Source organism: Microchirus variegatus, assembly GCF_963457635.1.
Source record: "Microchirus variegatus genome assembly, chromosome: 16".
In the NCBI taxonomy this organism is placed as follows: Eukaryota; Metazoa; Chordata; class Actinopteri; order Pleuronectiformes; family Soleidae; genus Microchirus; species Microchirus variegatus.
This window is the reverse complement of record NC_139817.1, coordinates 5,717,551-5,734,997: the sequence shown is the minus strand read 5'-3', so window position 1 is coordinate 5,734,997 and position 17,447 is coordinate 5,717,551. Positions and strand designations below refer to the sequence as shown.

At 42.2% G+C, this 17,447-nt stretch overlaps 1 protein-coding gene across 2 annotated transcripts in view; it reads right to left on the bottom strand.

The window, feature by feature from the left end:
• Nucleotides 1-2,270: 2,270 nt before the first annotated feature.
• raph1a (Ras association (RalGDS/AF-6) and pleckstrin homology domains 1a) overlaps nt 2,271-17,447 on the bottom strand; it is a 60,956-nt gene continuing 45,779 nt past the window's right edge. For both annotated transcript variants that reach the window (XM_083902160.1, XM_083902161.1), the window contains 11 exons: nt 13,146-13,223; nt 12,051-12,125; nt 11,865-11,949; nt 9,421-9,542; nt 9,251-9,316; nt 9,002-9,145; nt 8,816-8,926; nt 8,048-8,146; nt 7,828-7,948; nt 6,526-6,653; nt 2,271-5,171 (listed from right to left, as the gene is read on the bottom strand). In XM_083902160.1, the coding sequence (XP_083758286.1) occupies nt 2,802-5,171; nt 6,526-6,653; nt 7,828-7,948; nt 8,048-8,146; nt 8,816-8,926; nt 9,002-9,145; nt 9,251-9,316; nt 9,421-9,542; nt 11,865-11,949; nt 12,051-12,125; nt 13,146-13,223 (3,399 nt within the window). In that variant the 3' untranslated portion in view covers nt 2,271-2,801. The remainder of the gene's footprint in view (nt 5,172-6,525; nt 6,654-7,827; nt 7,949-8,047; nt 8,147-8,815; nt 8,927-9,001; nt 9,146-9,250; nt 9,317-9,420; nt 9,543-11,864; nt 11,950-12,050; nt 12,126-13,145; nt 13,224-17,447) is intronic.

Sequence of the window (17,447 nt, the reverse complement as noted above, 5' to 3'; positions counted from 1 at the left end):
CCCCGACGCCGCTCCTTCTTGTGCTGTTTTACCCCGCGAAACCGCTGGCGCCAAACCACCACGCCGACGTACAAAATTACCTCTGACCCCTCAAACGTCACACCCGGACACGCCCACTTATGTCCTTATTAGGAAAGCAGCAGGAACGTCAATAAAGCAACGAGTGATCGATAAATGTTTGTATCAAAGGACTCCACCTGTATTATAGTATTGTATTATACTATATTGTATTGTATTATACGGTGGCTCTGGAGTGTCAAAACACTTCAACATTAATAAAACGCCTAAAGAGAAGAAAATGCTAAAATATTTTAGGAGAAAACTACGACGGAGTATTAGGGCCTAAAGTCCTAATTTACGAGATTAAAGTCGTAAATATACGAGATTAAAGTCGTACTGTAACGCCGTGTGTAGCAATGGGAATTGTTGTCATTGTTCATGTTTTGCACAGACTTATAAGAGTGACGGACCGGAAGTGAAAGTCAGTCCTGATACGTTATGATAATATGATGCTTATGTGCCAAAATATCAAGTATCTTCCTTGTCTGTGAAACCTATTCTAAAGTACCTAATTTTAACAACTCTCCCCTTCTAAAACAACAGATTATTTCATGACTTTAATCTCTTAAATTTACAACTTTATTCTTGTAAAAATTAAGACTTTATTCTCGAAGTCTGTAAATTTTTTTATTTTTTTCCTCAATGTGGCCCTAATACTCCATCTAGGATAACAATATCCACAAGTATAATATATAGACGTGTCTTTATACGGTAACCTCACCTGTTGATATTTTGATCGCTGGAGGCCACCGTAGCACTTCTGCGTTGAAAATGTCATCCTCTCCTCTAGATGTCGCCAGAAATGACACACTTTCCCTTAGAAATAATTACAATAATATGCAGGATATAGTGCTTTTCAGGCAGTTCTTCTCTTCCCCTCTGGCTTCTCGGATCCTTCGAGCAGTTCCTTGGATTTAATTCACACATTTAAAAACTTTAAAAAAGACATGCAAAGTGATGGACCAGCCATGATAAGATGACAAACAATCGACTGATTTATTTACTTGCAAAGAGAGATGATCACCTTCTTTCAGACAGTTCACTGTAGCTGCTTGGTCTACAAGCCAACAAACACCAAACGGCAAAGCTGAGAACATAACGATGAATGAAATAAGTCCATTTAAACGTGAACATGTGGAAACTTGACTCATGTGCTTAGGCTGAACTCAGACTACTGGAGGTTCTTGTTGAATCCAGATAATAATAATAATACATTTTTTTTGAGAGGGAAGGGAAGACATGGAAATAACCATAGTTCCCTCTGGTATATAAAAAAAAATCTTTAACACACCAAACTGATTTGGATTTTAAAACCACTGTATGTAATCTGAGCACAACCTTACGTGTAAATCCCATAGAATAACACCCAATCAGCTTACAGAGCCAAGGGAAACATGTTTGAATCAAATTATCTGAAAGTGAAAGTGGGATTATATGAGACAACAAACCAGACGGATGCAGAGAAACAGATTCTAGCCACTTAAAAAGGCTCCCCTAATAAAATCTACAACAGAGGTCTCAAACTTGCGGCCCCCGTAATCAATTTCATGTGGCCTGCCACTTATTATCACTTATTTCTGTACGTGTTTTTGAATTAATTTAGCATCATAAATGCGTTTATGTCGCAACCTACTAATCGTCCCATATCAAAACAAACGCTTTTATTTTGAAATTCTGTGAAATATCATAATAAATATGATCTTTTTCTCACAAAGTATGACTTTTTTTTGTCACTTGACCGCCCCCCGGTGGTGGAGGTTGAGACCCCTGGTCCAATATGTTTTAATCGCTGATTTTCTCTATGGACTTTTATATGAGGAAACAGCTGTTTGCAAACTTCATTTTCCCGTCAGAAAAATCAGTTTAACAGTTAGAAAAGGCTACAAACAGACATAGATTTTATTAGATAATCCTTCTATTAAGTGGCAAAAATCTGTTTTCCCTTCCCTTCAACATCTCTTACAACCCAGACTTGCAACAAAACTATCCCATAAATAAAAGTGGAGTGCAACTAGCTGTACGCTAGTGTTGGTTCTCTTCTTAAAAACGTAAAATAACTATAATAATAACAATAATATCTTTCCAGTATTAAATAATCTTATATAAAAACACACACACACATACACACAAAGGTTGAAATGAATGGCAATGCTCCCTCTACAAGTGCCCCCCCCCCCCGACTCCCAACATTTCTATACACATCACCTCACTTTCACGTTCCTTCCCGTTCATCCCTTCACCTGTAACGTCACGTTTCCGTTGCCACGGCTACGTGCAGTACCGGTTATTTTCGCAGCACATTGTCTCTGTTGCCGTTCAAGTCTTTTTTTTGTGTCTATTTTTATCGATGCAAAGCGGAGACGTCGTGAAAAAAGCTCGATAGGTGATTGTTTTTTGTTTTTTTGTTTTTTTTTCTGGCTTGCTTGTATACAGATATACATGTATATATATATATATACTGTATATATACATATATATATATTCTTTAACTCATGTTCATTGGGTTAAACATGTCTTGGGTAATGATATTCATAATGAGGATAATAATAGGAACAGTTGTTATCTGCGATTACGAGTAGGAAAACATCGCTTGCTACTACTTTGCTCGGAGAATCCAAGGGATTGGACGGTTAAGGATGAGGAGAGACGAACAAAGTCAAGACAGACATTGAATATCCAGACCTAAATAGTCAGTTCATTTTTGTTTTAGGCTCCGCCCACTGTCCTCCCCCCCCCGCTCTCTACCAGTCACTGGTCAGTTTAGTACTTTGGTCCCTTTTTGGCGGCGCGGGAGGCGGACCTCGCCGCAGCGTTGCATAGCCTGAGATGTTGGCGTGTTTGGCGGATTGCGAGTGCGAGTGGTGGCGGGACAACGTGTGCGACTGTCCTCGGACGCCGTGCTGCTGCTGCTGCATGAGCTCGGGGGGCGGCGGCGGGAGCAGCGCCATGTCGTCCATGGTGCCCACGGGCTCCATCTTTGAGGAGGGGATGAGTTGGGAGGAGGTGAGCGAGCCGTGGCGAGACATCGACTTCCTCTTGAGCGTGCGGTTGAGGTCCTCCAGGAAGTGGGGCTTTAGCGTCAGGGAGCTGGGCCCGGCTGATTTTGGGGAGGTTGGCGGAACCGGAGAGGAGGAGGAGTAAGAGGACAGAGACGGCGGCGGGGTTTGGGACAGCGGCGGCGGAGAGAGGGGAAGCGACATTGTATTGTCGTACTGGGACGTGTTGCTCGTCCGCCGGCTTAGCGACGGAGGAGGGACCGCGCCTTTTTTCAGCGAGCCTTGCTTCCACGACGACGACGACAAAATGGACGTCGCCGAGTGTTGCTGCTGCTGCTGCTGCTGCATTTGAGGCTGCGGATTTACCACGGCTACTTTCGGGGGGTGATGAAACTCTGACGGGTGAGGAGGAGGCGGGAAGAGCTCAAAGTCACTGGGGGGAGGCGGGAAGTAGTCGGGAGACGAGTCCACATGGGGCGCCTGGGCGGGGGGAGGTGGCGGAGGCGGTGTGGTGAAGTCTGCAGGCGGATGGTGCTGGCCTGTTTGCAGCCCCTGGAGCACCAACGGGAGGTTCGCCAAGTTCAGCTTCCCTGGTTTGGGGAGCGGGGCGGGAAGCGCCGAGGAGTCTTTCGAAGGAGAACCCGTTGCAGACGAGGAGCTGGACGAGGTTCCCGTCTGAGGCGCTTGGCCAAACTTGTTGACCAGACTCTCCACCTTCTTTGGCCTCTCCTCTTGCGCATCGCCCGAATTGGCGCGCATGGACGAGGCTCTGTGTGGCGTCGGCGGAGGCCCTCGCTTGTTGGATCCCGTCGAGGAGGTGGAAGGCGACTTCTTTATAGGGGAGCCTGTCTTGGAGGAAGACGCAGATGGAGGCGGCGGGAAATCGCCGACAGAGCTGTCGAAAGGAGGTGGGGGAAACTCTGGGGACTGTGGACCCATCACTCCTCCCGGCTGCCACTTTGGTTTGGCCTTGACCGCTGGAGGAGACTGAGGAGCGGAGAACTTGTATCCGTCAATGGAGTTGGGGGAAGGCAGAGAGGAAGTGGACGCATTACCCGGGAACTGATTGACGATCTGTTTGACCAAAGACGAGGTAGCGGCCGCGATGGAGACAGAAGAAGAAGAAGCAGAAGGGGAGAGGGCGAGGTTTTTGGAGGAGAGGCTGTGCTGCTTTGGAAGAGTCGGAGGAGGCTGGTTTGGCGAATGCCCCGTGGAGAAGCTTTGCTGCTTCTTGAACGGTCCATGGCTGCTGTTGGGTGGACACGGCGACACAGGCGAGAGGGCAAGAGGAAGGGAAGAAGGACCGGACGGTTTGGGAGCAGTTTGCGGCGGAAAGAACCCAACGGTGAACGTTTTGGGAGGAGCAGGAGGAGGCGCGCTGGGCGACAGAGGCCGGTGCACTTGCAGGGATGTGGGAGGAGACAGTTCTCCTGGAGGAGGGGGAGGAGGAGGAGGAGAGTTCTCATCGGGTACCGACAGGGCAAAGTCATACACCATGTTGGGGAACTTCTGTGACAGGAACTGTTGGAGGCCAGAGTTGGAAAGTTGAGTACAGGCCTCTGGAGGCGGAGGAGGTGGCAACCCATTGGTCTCCAGGCTTTCAGGAGGAGGCGGCGGAAGGAAGTTGGGATCGTGATCCTCTTCCTCCAGCGGGGGTGGAGGCGGTAGAACAGAGGAAGGGCTCGGTGGACCAAACTTTAACGCGGCCATGGCTGAGCCTGGAGCCGGTTCGTCGGGTGGAGGAGGAGGTGGAGGAGATGGCGGTAACTGAGGGGAGGTGGTATAAACTGTCGGAAGAGTGTTGTAATTTGTTTTGGCGGACTGGGCCAATGGCGTCAGTCCTGGCAGTGGCGTCCTGGCCTGGTTCTGGTTTTGCAGGCGAGCCAGCGTGCTGTACTTGATGTAAGAGGTTGCAGTCGGCGCCGTCTGATGGGCCACGCTCGCGATGGGCGGAAGAGGGGGAGGTATAGGGGGCGACGGCGGTGACGGTGAGGAATCCTCGGACGGGACGAGGCCCTCAGTGTAGCTGGACCTGGAGGGCGGAGTCTGAGGCTGCTGGGAGAGGCTGGGGATCTGGATCGGAATGGGCCGGCTGATAGGGTCCATCCTCATCATCTGGAGAGAGGAAGAGGGAAGATGGAGACGGTGATGGAGAGACATAAGTGAAAGATGAAGTTAGAACAAATATTAAGGAGCTCTGAAGTTCACATGTTTCTGAAAACCAAACAATACCAAAACAAGATGCAAGTTGGAATTCTGTTCCTTTTTGGATTCAGTTCCTTGGTAAGTCCAACATTTGAATCCATCATTTTCCATCCTCTGTTTGTCTTACAACGTGAACAAATGTATGATTTGGTGGGCCAGCGAAAAGGTTCTGAAGTCAACAAAACAACTATAGTGGAAAGTACCAGTTCTTTGAAGAAACATCTAATGTTTATGGTGCTATTAGCAGTGCAAAAAAGGAGTGGAACAAGATGCAACAACTCAAAAACAACAACAAACCAGAGCAGTCCAGGAACACGTTACCGTTAGAACTTCAAACACACAACCACCACCACAATGAATGAATTAGGTCAAATGCACTCAAACGCGAGCCGGCGACATTCTCACGTCCTACCATTAACAGCCCGAGGACTTTTACGTTTAACGGAGCTTTGTCCTTTTCTCAACGGCATCCACAAAGAAACTGAAGAAGAAACTGAGTCTTTACATTTGAACATTTTGTGATCAAAAGCACTGTCATAAGCTGAGTTTGTAAGGTTTAGCCACTGGGACCTGGCCTCTTAAACTCTGGATCTTCACGATGTTCCTCCACAACAAATTCATCACACTTCCAGTTGAAGTCACGTGCACTATAACAAGGGGTTCAAACCCCAAAATGATCAGACCCAGAAAGGCCAAAAAAACTGCTTTTCCTAACAGTGTGTTATAACAAGAAAGCTTCTAATCTCCCTAAACTGGTTTGTGATCTTCAGATCTTCTGTAGACTAAACTAAAAGAGTCAGTATTTTCTTGGTTAGGACATTCCATCACACCACGAGGTTAGAACCAATCAACAGTTGAGCTGCAGCCATTTAAAATAAACAAAGGATTCAGGATCAAATGGACCACATGTTTGTTTGTGGAGGTTCTCGGTCATCCAGGTCATGGTAGGTCTTTAAGTGCTAAACATGAAGACATCTGCTAGGTTCTAGAAGAACTGAAGTCCATTTGCGTCCATTTTAGCACTTTTTATACACTGAATGTTCACCAAGGCTGCAGCCAAAACTGTTAACATGCCCGTTACATCACTTCCTGTCTAACCTCCACTCCCTCCTCCTCCTCCTCCTGCACAAAGAGGAACTGGCATACGTCCTTTAACCTTTGATCGCTGACAGGAAAGCAGAGGAGAATCATGGGAAAAGATGTTCGCACAGGTATAGACAGTTGGGATAGAGTGAGTGTGAATATGTGTTTTTTCTCCCCACACCTCTCCTTGCGTTCCTCTCCTCCAGGCGTCGGAGAAGATGGAGCTGACGACGCTCTGCGAGCGGGTGTGGCCTGTGGACGTCATCTCTGAGACGCCGCTGTCTGATTGGCTGGAGTTGGACTGGGACTCTGACGAGGTGAAAGAGAAGGTGGTTAAATTTAGCTGTGGCGTTTTCTTCGGGATTGAAAAAATACTAATTTACCTGTTTTGTTTACCTTTAACACATTATTACATTGTTATTACCTAGCTATTACTAGTCCACCTTAAAGGGATAGTTCGGAATTTTGGACATAAGACCTATTTTCCAACTCAGCCGGTGTGATGGAGACGTTTTCAAGAAATTTCGTTCAGTTCTTCTAGTTGCCGAGTTCGCTGGTGCTATGGCTAGTGTCAATGTCAATGGTACCTGCTAGCATGGCGTTAGAAACAGTCACATACCAACTCCACAGTGCACCTGAGGCAAATCAATTGTAACGGCAGACTATCGACGTACATATCTGTGTTGATAGAATAATATTTGAAACAAAACTAACCTAACTACTTTCTCAGCAGCAGCGGAATCAGTCCGCCGCTGCCATGGCCTAACAGGAAGTATGACGCGCTGCTGCTGCTGCTGAGACATAAATCCTTCAAATTGCAAGGTTGGTTTTATTTCAAACATTCTATCAACACAGATATGTACATCGATAGTCTGCCGTTACAATTGATTCGCCTCGGGTGCACTGTGGAGTCGGTATGAGTGTTTCTAACGCCATGCTAGCAGGTACCATTGACTTGCGCGGGACCGTATCTATGTTCCCCGGGTCCTATGTTCCCCGGTCACATACAAAGCGGGGAACATAGGACCCGGGGAACATAGGACCCGGGGAACATAGATACGGTCCCGCGCAAGTCAATGGTACCTGCTAGCATGGCGTTAGAAACACTCATACCGACTCCACAGTGCACCCGAGGCGAATTTCTTTCTCTAACCTTAATCCTAACCCTACCCTTTTTCAAAAAAAGGGTCCTATGTTCCCCTGTCACATACAAAGTGGACCTTTTTTGGGAAAAACGGGGAACATAGGACCCGGGGAACATAGGTACGACCCCGACTTGCGCTAGCCATAGCATAGCATAGCGAACTCGGCAACGAGAAGAACTGAATGAAATTTCTTGAAAACGTCTCCAATCTTCTCCATCATCACACCGGCTGAGTTGGAAAATAGGTCTTATGTCCAAAATTCCGAAACTATCACTTTAAGATTACGTCCCTGAGACCGTGTTATAACGACATTATCGCTAATTATCATCTGGACAGACCTGGGAGGCTGGAGGAGCTGGATCCCGATTTGATGGAAGAAGACGAGAGCGAGGACCAATCGTAGGCCGCCTCCGTTCTCCTCATCGCCTCCTGGTAGTTGATGTACAGCTGCTTCCCGTACTGACGGACAAACAAACAGACGACATGACGCGGTGAGTTCAGTTCACTGAAGATTTTTTACACGATAACTCCTCCTCCTCCCTCTTTTCCACGCGTTACCTTGGCGATGCGAATGCTGTTGATCCATTGTTGGAGGTTTCTGACGTCGTCGCAGCAGAGATACTTGATGTACTGCGACTTCTTCTGGATCTGCGGGTGCTACACACACACATGAACTATGTATTACTGTATGGTATATATTTAGTGTAAGATGAGTGTAAAATTTCAATTTTAGCTGCTTAATATGAATTAAGATGAAAATAAGACGAGTAAATGACACAATTCTCCACGGATTCTCCTGTTTTGAGGAGGTTGATTCACATTTATTACAAATTAATCCATGCAGCAGGTAAAAAACTACCAGATTTAAGGAAAAAGACCCTTGAATCTCAGCAAAATTGGCATCGGGTGTTATGTGAACATGCAAAATAGGTGATAATTAGTCTATATTGCACTCTTGAACACTTGTTATGAATAAAAGTCTTATTTTTGCACAACCATTGACAATTAAATGGCTTATAGGTTGGTCACCTACGTGTCTAAGGCCCACCCATACCCATAGAAAACACAAAAATCTTTAGTTTTTGAGTCAAATTCCATGCACACATTTGGTAAAAGAATAAAAAGTTATAACAAAAGCAAAAAAATGAGCACCAATTGTGCTTTTGCAAGTTATTATTTCTTATATAATTTATCTAAAATCAAACTAATAACATTTATGTACAAAAGAATATTATTTGATCCATATTTATTGTGAAATAGATGTGCGATTCAACAAATCAGACCACTAGGTGGCAGTGTAAGACAACACACACACAGTGAACGTACCTTCAGCACCATGCAGTAATCTGTGGGAGCCTTGTACTTGCTCTTGTAATCCTGACCCAGGTAAACATTGACGTGATCCAGCTGGAGGAAACACACCAGGTCTCTGGACGCCTGGAAGACGCCAAAATCTGTCAGTATCAGTTTTCCATAAATAACAAATAACTTTCTAATCCCGTTGTCGCACACCTTCGCTTTGCCCTTAGGGACGTAGTAGATTCCGGACGCTCTCAGCAGGAAGTAGCGCTTCTTCCACGACTTCTTCCCGTCCTCTTTCAGCCACAGCACTCCCTCCATCTCTGGGACGGACACCGAACTCCCGCCAAAACACTCCTAACACACACACACACACACACAAAATCAACACAGTTGTGTGATTATACGTCACCTCTTCTGTCTTTTGTCGGTCGTCTTACTGACATTTATTTGACGACTCACCTCTAACAGAGCCTCTTTGTTTCTTTCTGCCATCTCGCACGTCTCCTTCCGACCCAGCAAATAGTTCTGCAGCAAAAACAGGAAGTGGAAATGGTGAATATTAAAAACACACCCGTGTAGTCTTTTTTTAAAAAGATATTAGGTAAGGGTCATCTATGTTTGGGTCTCACCTGTGGGTTCTTGAACAGAGCGTACTTCTCGATGCGCTCGGTGAACATCAGGCGGTTCTGGCTGTCTCGGGTCCAGTTCAGCAGGTTCTCCACCAGGTTCTCGTGGTCCTCGAAGATCCGCTCTACACACACACAGAGAAGTAGAAGAAGAAGAAGACCTTTGAGACCAAATAGAAACCACGAAATCCAAGATCTTATGAGCTAAAAAGTCAGAATTATGAGATAAAAAGTCATAATTATATATTAAAAAGTCGAATTTATAAGATAAAAAGTCATAATTATGAATTAAAAAGTCGAATTTTTGAGATAAAAAGTCATAATTATGAAATGAAAAGTCAAAATTATGAGATAAATAGTCGGAATTATGAGATAAATAGTCAGAATTATGAAATAAAAAGTCGAAATTGTGGGATAAAAAGTCATAATTATGAGAAAAAAGTAATAATTATGAGATAAAAAGTCGAAATTATGAGATAAAAAGTCATAATTATGAGATAAAATGTCATAATTATGAGATTAAAAATCGAATTTATGAGACAAAAAGTCATAATTATGAGATAAAAACTCGAAATTGTGGGATAAAAAGTCATAATTATGAGAAAAAAGTAATAATTATGAGAAAAAAGTAATAATTATGAGATAAAAAGTCGAAATTATGAGATAAAAAATCGAATTTATGAGACAAAAAGTCATAATTATGAGATAAAAGTCGGAAATTATGAGATAATTCTCATAATTCCGGCTCAATGGCAATGTCAATAATATTGTGTTAGGTAAATAATATAAACATTTTATCTCATAATTTCGACTTTGAGGATATTTTTTATTATCAAGGCTAAGTTTGAACTCTTTTTTTGTTTTCCTGGTGGAAATGAGCTTCCATAGATTCTAACTGATCTACATTTTGTTTGGAGAATTCACAGATGTGTTCTGCTCGCTGCTCTGTGGAGGAAACGCTCTGTTGTCCTCTTTCCTCCTCCTTTTTTCTCTCTCTCACCTCAGTTGCTTTTTCTTTTAAATCCTCCACCTTCCATTCATTTCCCTCTGAGAGACAAAAACCATGTCAGCGGTGACCTACATTGAATTTAGTGACCTTATTAACATCTAATCTCTCTTTTCTTTTTTTACTTTTATAAGACACGTTTATTTAATCCCGGCCTGTGTAAGAACCGTCAATTCGTTCTAAATACATACATTCAGATTTAAGTCTTCCTGTTTGTTTGGTTTCAAATGAAAAACACGACATTCCCTTTTTAAGGATGTATGCTTCAACCATATTAATAATAATATATAATAATAATATATAATAACCAAAATGACAGCACTGAGCCATAAAATAGCTTAAAAAAGCTATAATTATTATACTTTTATACGCTATCAATTGTTGGATGTAGACTCTCTTTTTTTGGGGGTTATTTTTGGGTTTGGTTGCAGAAATGGAGCATTTAAATGCATCAAATGCATTTTTTAACGTGTTTTTCCTGACATTTAGACATTTCTTTCTCTTATTTTACATAATATTCTATATAGGCTGCATATTCCCGTCTGTATTTGCTGCTGTAACTCAGTACATCACCTTATTATTCCCTATAATATTCAAATTCACTATATTTGTTTTTATATGACAATGATGCAAATCACCACTACTTATAATAATAATAAAAAAAAACAGTATTATTGATAATTAAATAGATAAAATACTCTTTATAAAAATCATTATGTGCCACTGTTCCTGTTCCTGCAGAGGTCAGAGGTCAACATTATGACAGGAAGTCAGTACGCTGCTGCTGCTGGTGTCACTGGTGTGTGTGTGTGTGTGTGTGTGTATTCAACACAGAGGCCGTTTTAAATCTTCCCAAAGGTCACGTCGATTAAGTTTGTGGAAAATGAGGAAGCAGAGGTTTGATTTCAGATTGTTGGCTGCACTTTCTCCCTGTCTCTGTGTCTCACACACTGATGCTGAGTGGCTGCTCAGCAGAAGAAGCCCTGAAAATGTAGGTCAGATCACATGCATCACTGCAGCAGCAGCATCAGCATCAGCATCAGCAGCAGCAGGCTCCTGTTACACTGTTCAGTTTGTGACCGTAACTGCATTCACTGAGATGATTCTGTTGCTCGGAAACCATGCATCTTAAATAATGCATATATTTTTTTTACTATGTAACGCATCAATATTTGACTACATTACATACTATACTGTACTATATCGCAAAAACGGGACCATAGGTCTGCAACTAAGTTAAATATCAGTAATTTTCTTAATTATTGGTCATTTAAAGCTGCGGTATGCAACATATGTGTGTCGTTATTGATCAGCAGTAGATGCATCTTATCGCTTATTTCTTGTGTCTTTTACTTATTCTTCTGTGCTTTTGCACTTTGAGCCCACTGTTTTTAAAGTGCTTTATGAATAAAGTTGGATTGAATTGTCCACGCTCGCTCACCCATCTGCAGCTCATTGATGGTTTCTACCAGTGACCAGTCTGGACTGTAGCCACAGTGAGATTTCTCCAGCAAACTGTCCAGCACCTAAAAAATAAAAAAAAACAGAAGAAGAAGAAGAAGAAGTTGATGTCAAGTATTTCAAGTGTGTACTACGACTGCCGAATACCGCGTTTCTACGCTTGTACCTGTCTGACAGTCTGTCTCTCGTCCACCATCATCGTCTTCGAGCTCTCGTCCGACAAATGGACGCGAATCACCAGCTGAGGAAGGAAGGAAATGTTTACGTTTTTGTGAGTTTATGACACAAATGCGCCTTAACCTAACCCCAAAACCAGGTTTTGAGCCCTGAAAATGTGCCCACTATGTCGAAAAAGTCCCTACAAATATAGGTACACACACAGGTAACTGCAATTGTGTGTGTGTGTGTGTGTGTGCAGAGTAAATCCAGATTTTCAATCCCTGTCTCTCTGACAGATTGGGACTTAACTTGTGAGGGTCATTATGCTGAGTGCTCTCTCTCTCTCTCTCTCTCTCTCTCTCTCTCTCTCTCTCTCGCTCTCTGTGTGTGTGTGTGTGTGTGTGTTGACCCCAGCTGTTATTGACCAGAGCTCGTCACTGTGTATAGTAACACTGACCTGACCCAGAAACACTGGTGTGTCCACTGGACACGTGCCAGACACACACACACACACACACATAGAGAAATGTGTGTGTGTGTGTGTGTAATATAATAAAGTTCAAATACTTAAGTACAAAATCCAAATTTCAAAACAAGTTCTTTTTAGACCAATAGTGACATGCAAATACAATGAAATGGGTTTTAATCATTTTTACTAAAACCTCCGTAATTTCACTCTGCTTCACTTCAATGCTACGAGCAGGGACTCCAAAAAGAGGGTCAGGGAAGAGGTTAAGTACGTTTTATGTCAGATACTTAAATACAGTAAATGTCACATACTTTAAGACTTTTACTTCTAAAACTTAAGTACATTTTATGTCAGAAAATGACTTTTTATACTTAAGTACAGTAAAAGTCACATACTTTAACACTTTTTTTTTAACTTAAGTAAAATTTTAAATAGTGACTTCAACTTCTACTAAAGTGATTTTCTGGACAGATTTACCATTTTACTTTCTATACTTTAGGGTAAACGTTTTACTTTAACTGATGTATTCTACTACTCATGTATGAATGAATATTTTGCTATGGTATAATGTATGCATATACTTTTACTCAAGTATTCCCTTTACGGTGCTTTTATACTGTGAACCAGGCTCACCTTCTTCACCTGGGCCTCCTTGATCTTCTCCAGGGCCACGCGGATGTTTTCCGCCTTGAGTTTGGCGCCCTGCTCCTCCTACACACACACATAAAAAAAAAAATATATATATATATATATATATATATATATATATATATAAATATAATATAAAAATAAACACACAAACATCAGTAGAGTACAGTTTCCTCATGATCTTCTCACTCACCTGATTCTTCCAACAGGAATTCATGTTTTATGTTGTTTTATTATTATTTAAACGACACTAATGATGAGCTGAAAAGTTCAAAGTTAATCCCACAAAGACGCCGAAGAACGAGAAACCCTGACACTACTCCTCCTCCTCCTCCTCTTCTTCATAATCATCATCATCATCATCGTCTCAGTTATAGACGACTGAGATTAACGCTACAGACGCTACGCGGCGGCGGATTATGAAAGTGACGTTTTCGGTCAAATATCTCCGACGTGAGCGCTCTGTATTCTACCGTAAGGATGAGAACTTGACGATATCGTCCATTTCCAACACGTACGAGTCCTTTTTTCCCATTTAGAAAGGATATAAAATATGAAATAGTCCATAAAAGGCTGGAGGAGGAGGAGGAGGAGGAGGAGAGGAGATTTGGAGGTAAAAAAAAAACAAGAGAAGATGGAGAAGAAGGTCCACAGAACGGCGAGTAGAAACACGGAGGAACGGCTAACTAATTCGCTAACTCGCTAACTAAGCGGTAAACCTAGTTAGCGCAGCAGCAGCTGTTTGCCGACTGACTGATAAAGAAGAAGAAGACGACGCGACCCCGTCCATTCACATCCTTCCTGCCACAGAGAGACAGAGGGAATGAGAGGAGAGAGATGGATGTGGAGGTGGGGGAGGGGCGGAATTCTGCTGCTGATGCTGAAGCTGCTGCTGCTAGCTTAGACGCAGAGGCACTGATCTGTTTATCTCAAGCTCTCACATTCTCCTCCTCTCTTATACGTTTTGTCCTCGTCTCACTTCATCGTTCCACGTTTCTTATTTTTATTTTTTAATTTAATAAACTTTTATCAGGATAGTTTGCGTTTTTTTTCCTGTCTTTACGCTAAGCTACGACAACTGGCTACGCTAACCTGCTTCAGGCCCGAGCATCATACGCACGGAAAAGGTGTAGATATAACATAATAATAATAATACACATTTTTTATGTGTATTATTCTTATAATTCTTTTCAGTCCACTTAAACGCTTTTACTTCTAAAACTTAAATGCAGTAAATGTCACATACTTTAAGACTTTTACTTCTCAAATTTAAGTACATTTTATATCAGAAAATGACTTTTGTACAGTAAATGTCACATACTTTAAGACTTTTACTTCGAAAACTCAAGTACATTTTATATCAGAAAATGACTTTTGATACATAAAATGCAGTAAATGTCACATACTTTAAGACTTTTACTTCTAAGATTTAAGTACATTTTATATCAGAAAATGACTTTTGATACTTAAGTGCAGTAAAAGTCACATACTTTAACACTTTTTTTTAGTGTATTAGTGTATAAGTATATTATTATTATTATTATTATTTTATAAACTTTTACCAGGATAGTTTGCGGTTTACCCGTCTTTACGCTAAGCTACAACAACTGGCTACGCTAACCTGCTTCAGGCCCGAGCATCATACACACGGAAAAGGTGTAGATATCTTCTAATTTTAAAGATAGAAAATAAACATATATCACATTTTTTATATGTATCCTATAATTTTTTTTCCGGCTAATATTACCAATACTGCTAGCTGCCAACCTTTCTTTTATCTTTAATAAACGGGGGTCGTTCCAGTCCAGTGTCCGTGTTACTTTAAGACTTTTACTTCTAAAATTTAAGTACATTTTATATCAGAAAATGACTCTTGATACTTAAGTGCAGTAACATTTTTTACGTGTATTATTATTGTTATTATTATTATTTTATTAACTTTTACCAGGATAGTTTGCGGTTTTCCCATCTTTACGCTAAGCTACAACAACTGGCTACGCTAACCTGCTTCAGGCCCTAGCATCATACGCACGGAAAAGGTGTATTTTCTCATTTTAAAGATAGAAAATAAACATATATCCAAAAAACAATACACATTTTTTATGTGTATTATTCTTATAATTTAAAAAAAAAACTTTTATAAAGGGGGGGTCGTTCCAGTCCAGTGTCCGTATTTCTGTGCGTGTCCTGGTGGAGGCGCTCTACTTTAGCGCCAGTCCACTTAAACACACACACACTTAGACGAGGAGACAAACTGGGAATGAGCAAAAGCGCAGAAGGAAATGAAGACGACGACGATGATGATGATGAGGAGATTAAGAGGCAATCTCCTTATCGAGACCCCTTATGTACACACACACACACACACACACACACACACACACACACACACACACACACACACACACCCCCCCCCACACACACACACATTAACAATCACACACATAAATATTTTTATTCTCGCATTTTTTCAGTTACATAATAGCTGTTTATTCAGGGCTAAAAATAATAATTTGAGAGGATTAAATTTGACAAAAGATGTTACGTAAAAAATGCTTTTAAGGTGGAATTTAATTCATTCATTCATTATTCACTAATTGACCAAAACGCTGTCTTTTCTCATTCCTTTAGGTCTGAATTTTGGCCTTTAATCTCATTTCATCTTCAGATTGAGAGGAGTTCTCTTTGCCTGGTGCAAATGTCGCCAGCATCGCTCGCGTCTTACGGCGGCAGCAGCAGCAGCGTTTTCTCTCGTCTCGATTCTCCTGACCTACATTATAGAGACGCTAAATTTAGCCGCCGCTTTTGCTGCTTCTGCTGCCTTTGAAGTCGTAAGAAATGTGTCCTTCCTGAGCCGCCGTAGGCTCGCCAACAGCAGAAGTGGGCCAGCTGTGTGTGTGTGTGTGTGTGTGTGTGTGTGTTGTGCAGTCATTATTGCTGAGGTGTCAGTGTAACACTGACACACACACACACAGAGAGAGACTATTCTAATGAATCAAAGTACCATAAAACATGTCCACAAAGATATGTACAAGTACATCATGTATGTTCCTAGCCCTTACTCCAAAATTCTACCTTTCTTTTAAATATCCTATTATAATTTAGCTCTATTTATTGATTTATTACAGCAAAATAAAATCAATAGATTGACCGAAAGTCCCCTTAATCCCAATTCTAACCCTAAAACCATGGTCTTAACCCTGAAAAAGCCACCTTTAAATGTCAAAATGTCCCCACAAAGATGGGTTTTTTCTGTTGTATTTGCACACACACACACACACACACACACACACACACACACACACACACAAACACACATTGATGAGATGCAGATAATTACACCCTCAGCCTAATCACTGCTGCAGGAATTAAAACGGCCCCAATGGCCCATAATCCGCCTGGAATCTGGAGACCCCTCCCCCTCCTCCTCCTCCTCCTCCTCCTCCTCCTCCTCTTCCTCCTCCATCTCCATCCTACACAAGCTCCTCTAATCTGGGACAACAAATTAAAACAAAATCTGTGCACTTCATGCCACGAATTGAGAATAAGTCAGAATAAGTGTAGCCGTCTAATCCATGGTGGTAAAAAAAAAATAATGGATCGGAGAAGTAAAACATTAATCTGATGACATTCAGACTCGTGTATGTGTGTGTGTGTGTGTGTGTGTGTGTGTGTGTGTGTGTGTGTGTGTGTGTGTGTGTGTGCTTCCTAAAAACCGAAAAAACACAAATTTCAAATTAAAAGTTTTTTTGATGATTGTTGTTGACGTTATTATTCTGCCTTTGCTTGGTCTGTGTGAATAGATACGTGAAGAAAAAACTATCAGACCGGACCGAGGGAGGCGTTTGTGTATACAGCAGTAGAGCAGGGGTGGGGGGGCGGAGACAAGTGTTAGGCCACGCCCAGATATAAACGGCACAAAAGCGTATATGAACGATCTTTTACTTTAGCCGTTTTTCAAAAAGTTCCCCCATAAAGACGGCGACTCGAAACGCTGTCGTACATACTGTGATTATGCTAGCACTGTAAGTGGCGCTGTAATGTTACACCAAAAAACGTTAGCTAAACGTTAGGTATATGAACCGAGCCAGAGGAAAGAACGGGGGAAAAAAATTGTCTGTTGCTTTACGTTTCGCGCCGTTTATCGTGGAAAAACGACTAGCGAAAAAAATCTACCGACTCAGTGTAAAATAAAACCACTTCCTGTGTGCAGCGCAGGAATGTAGCCGGGTGACGCAAGACCTAAAAGAGTCGCGCGGAGCCTTTATCAAGATTGTGTGAAGTTAA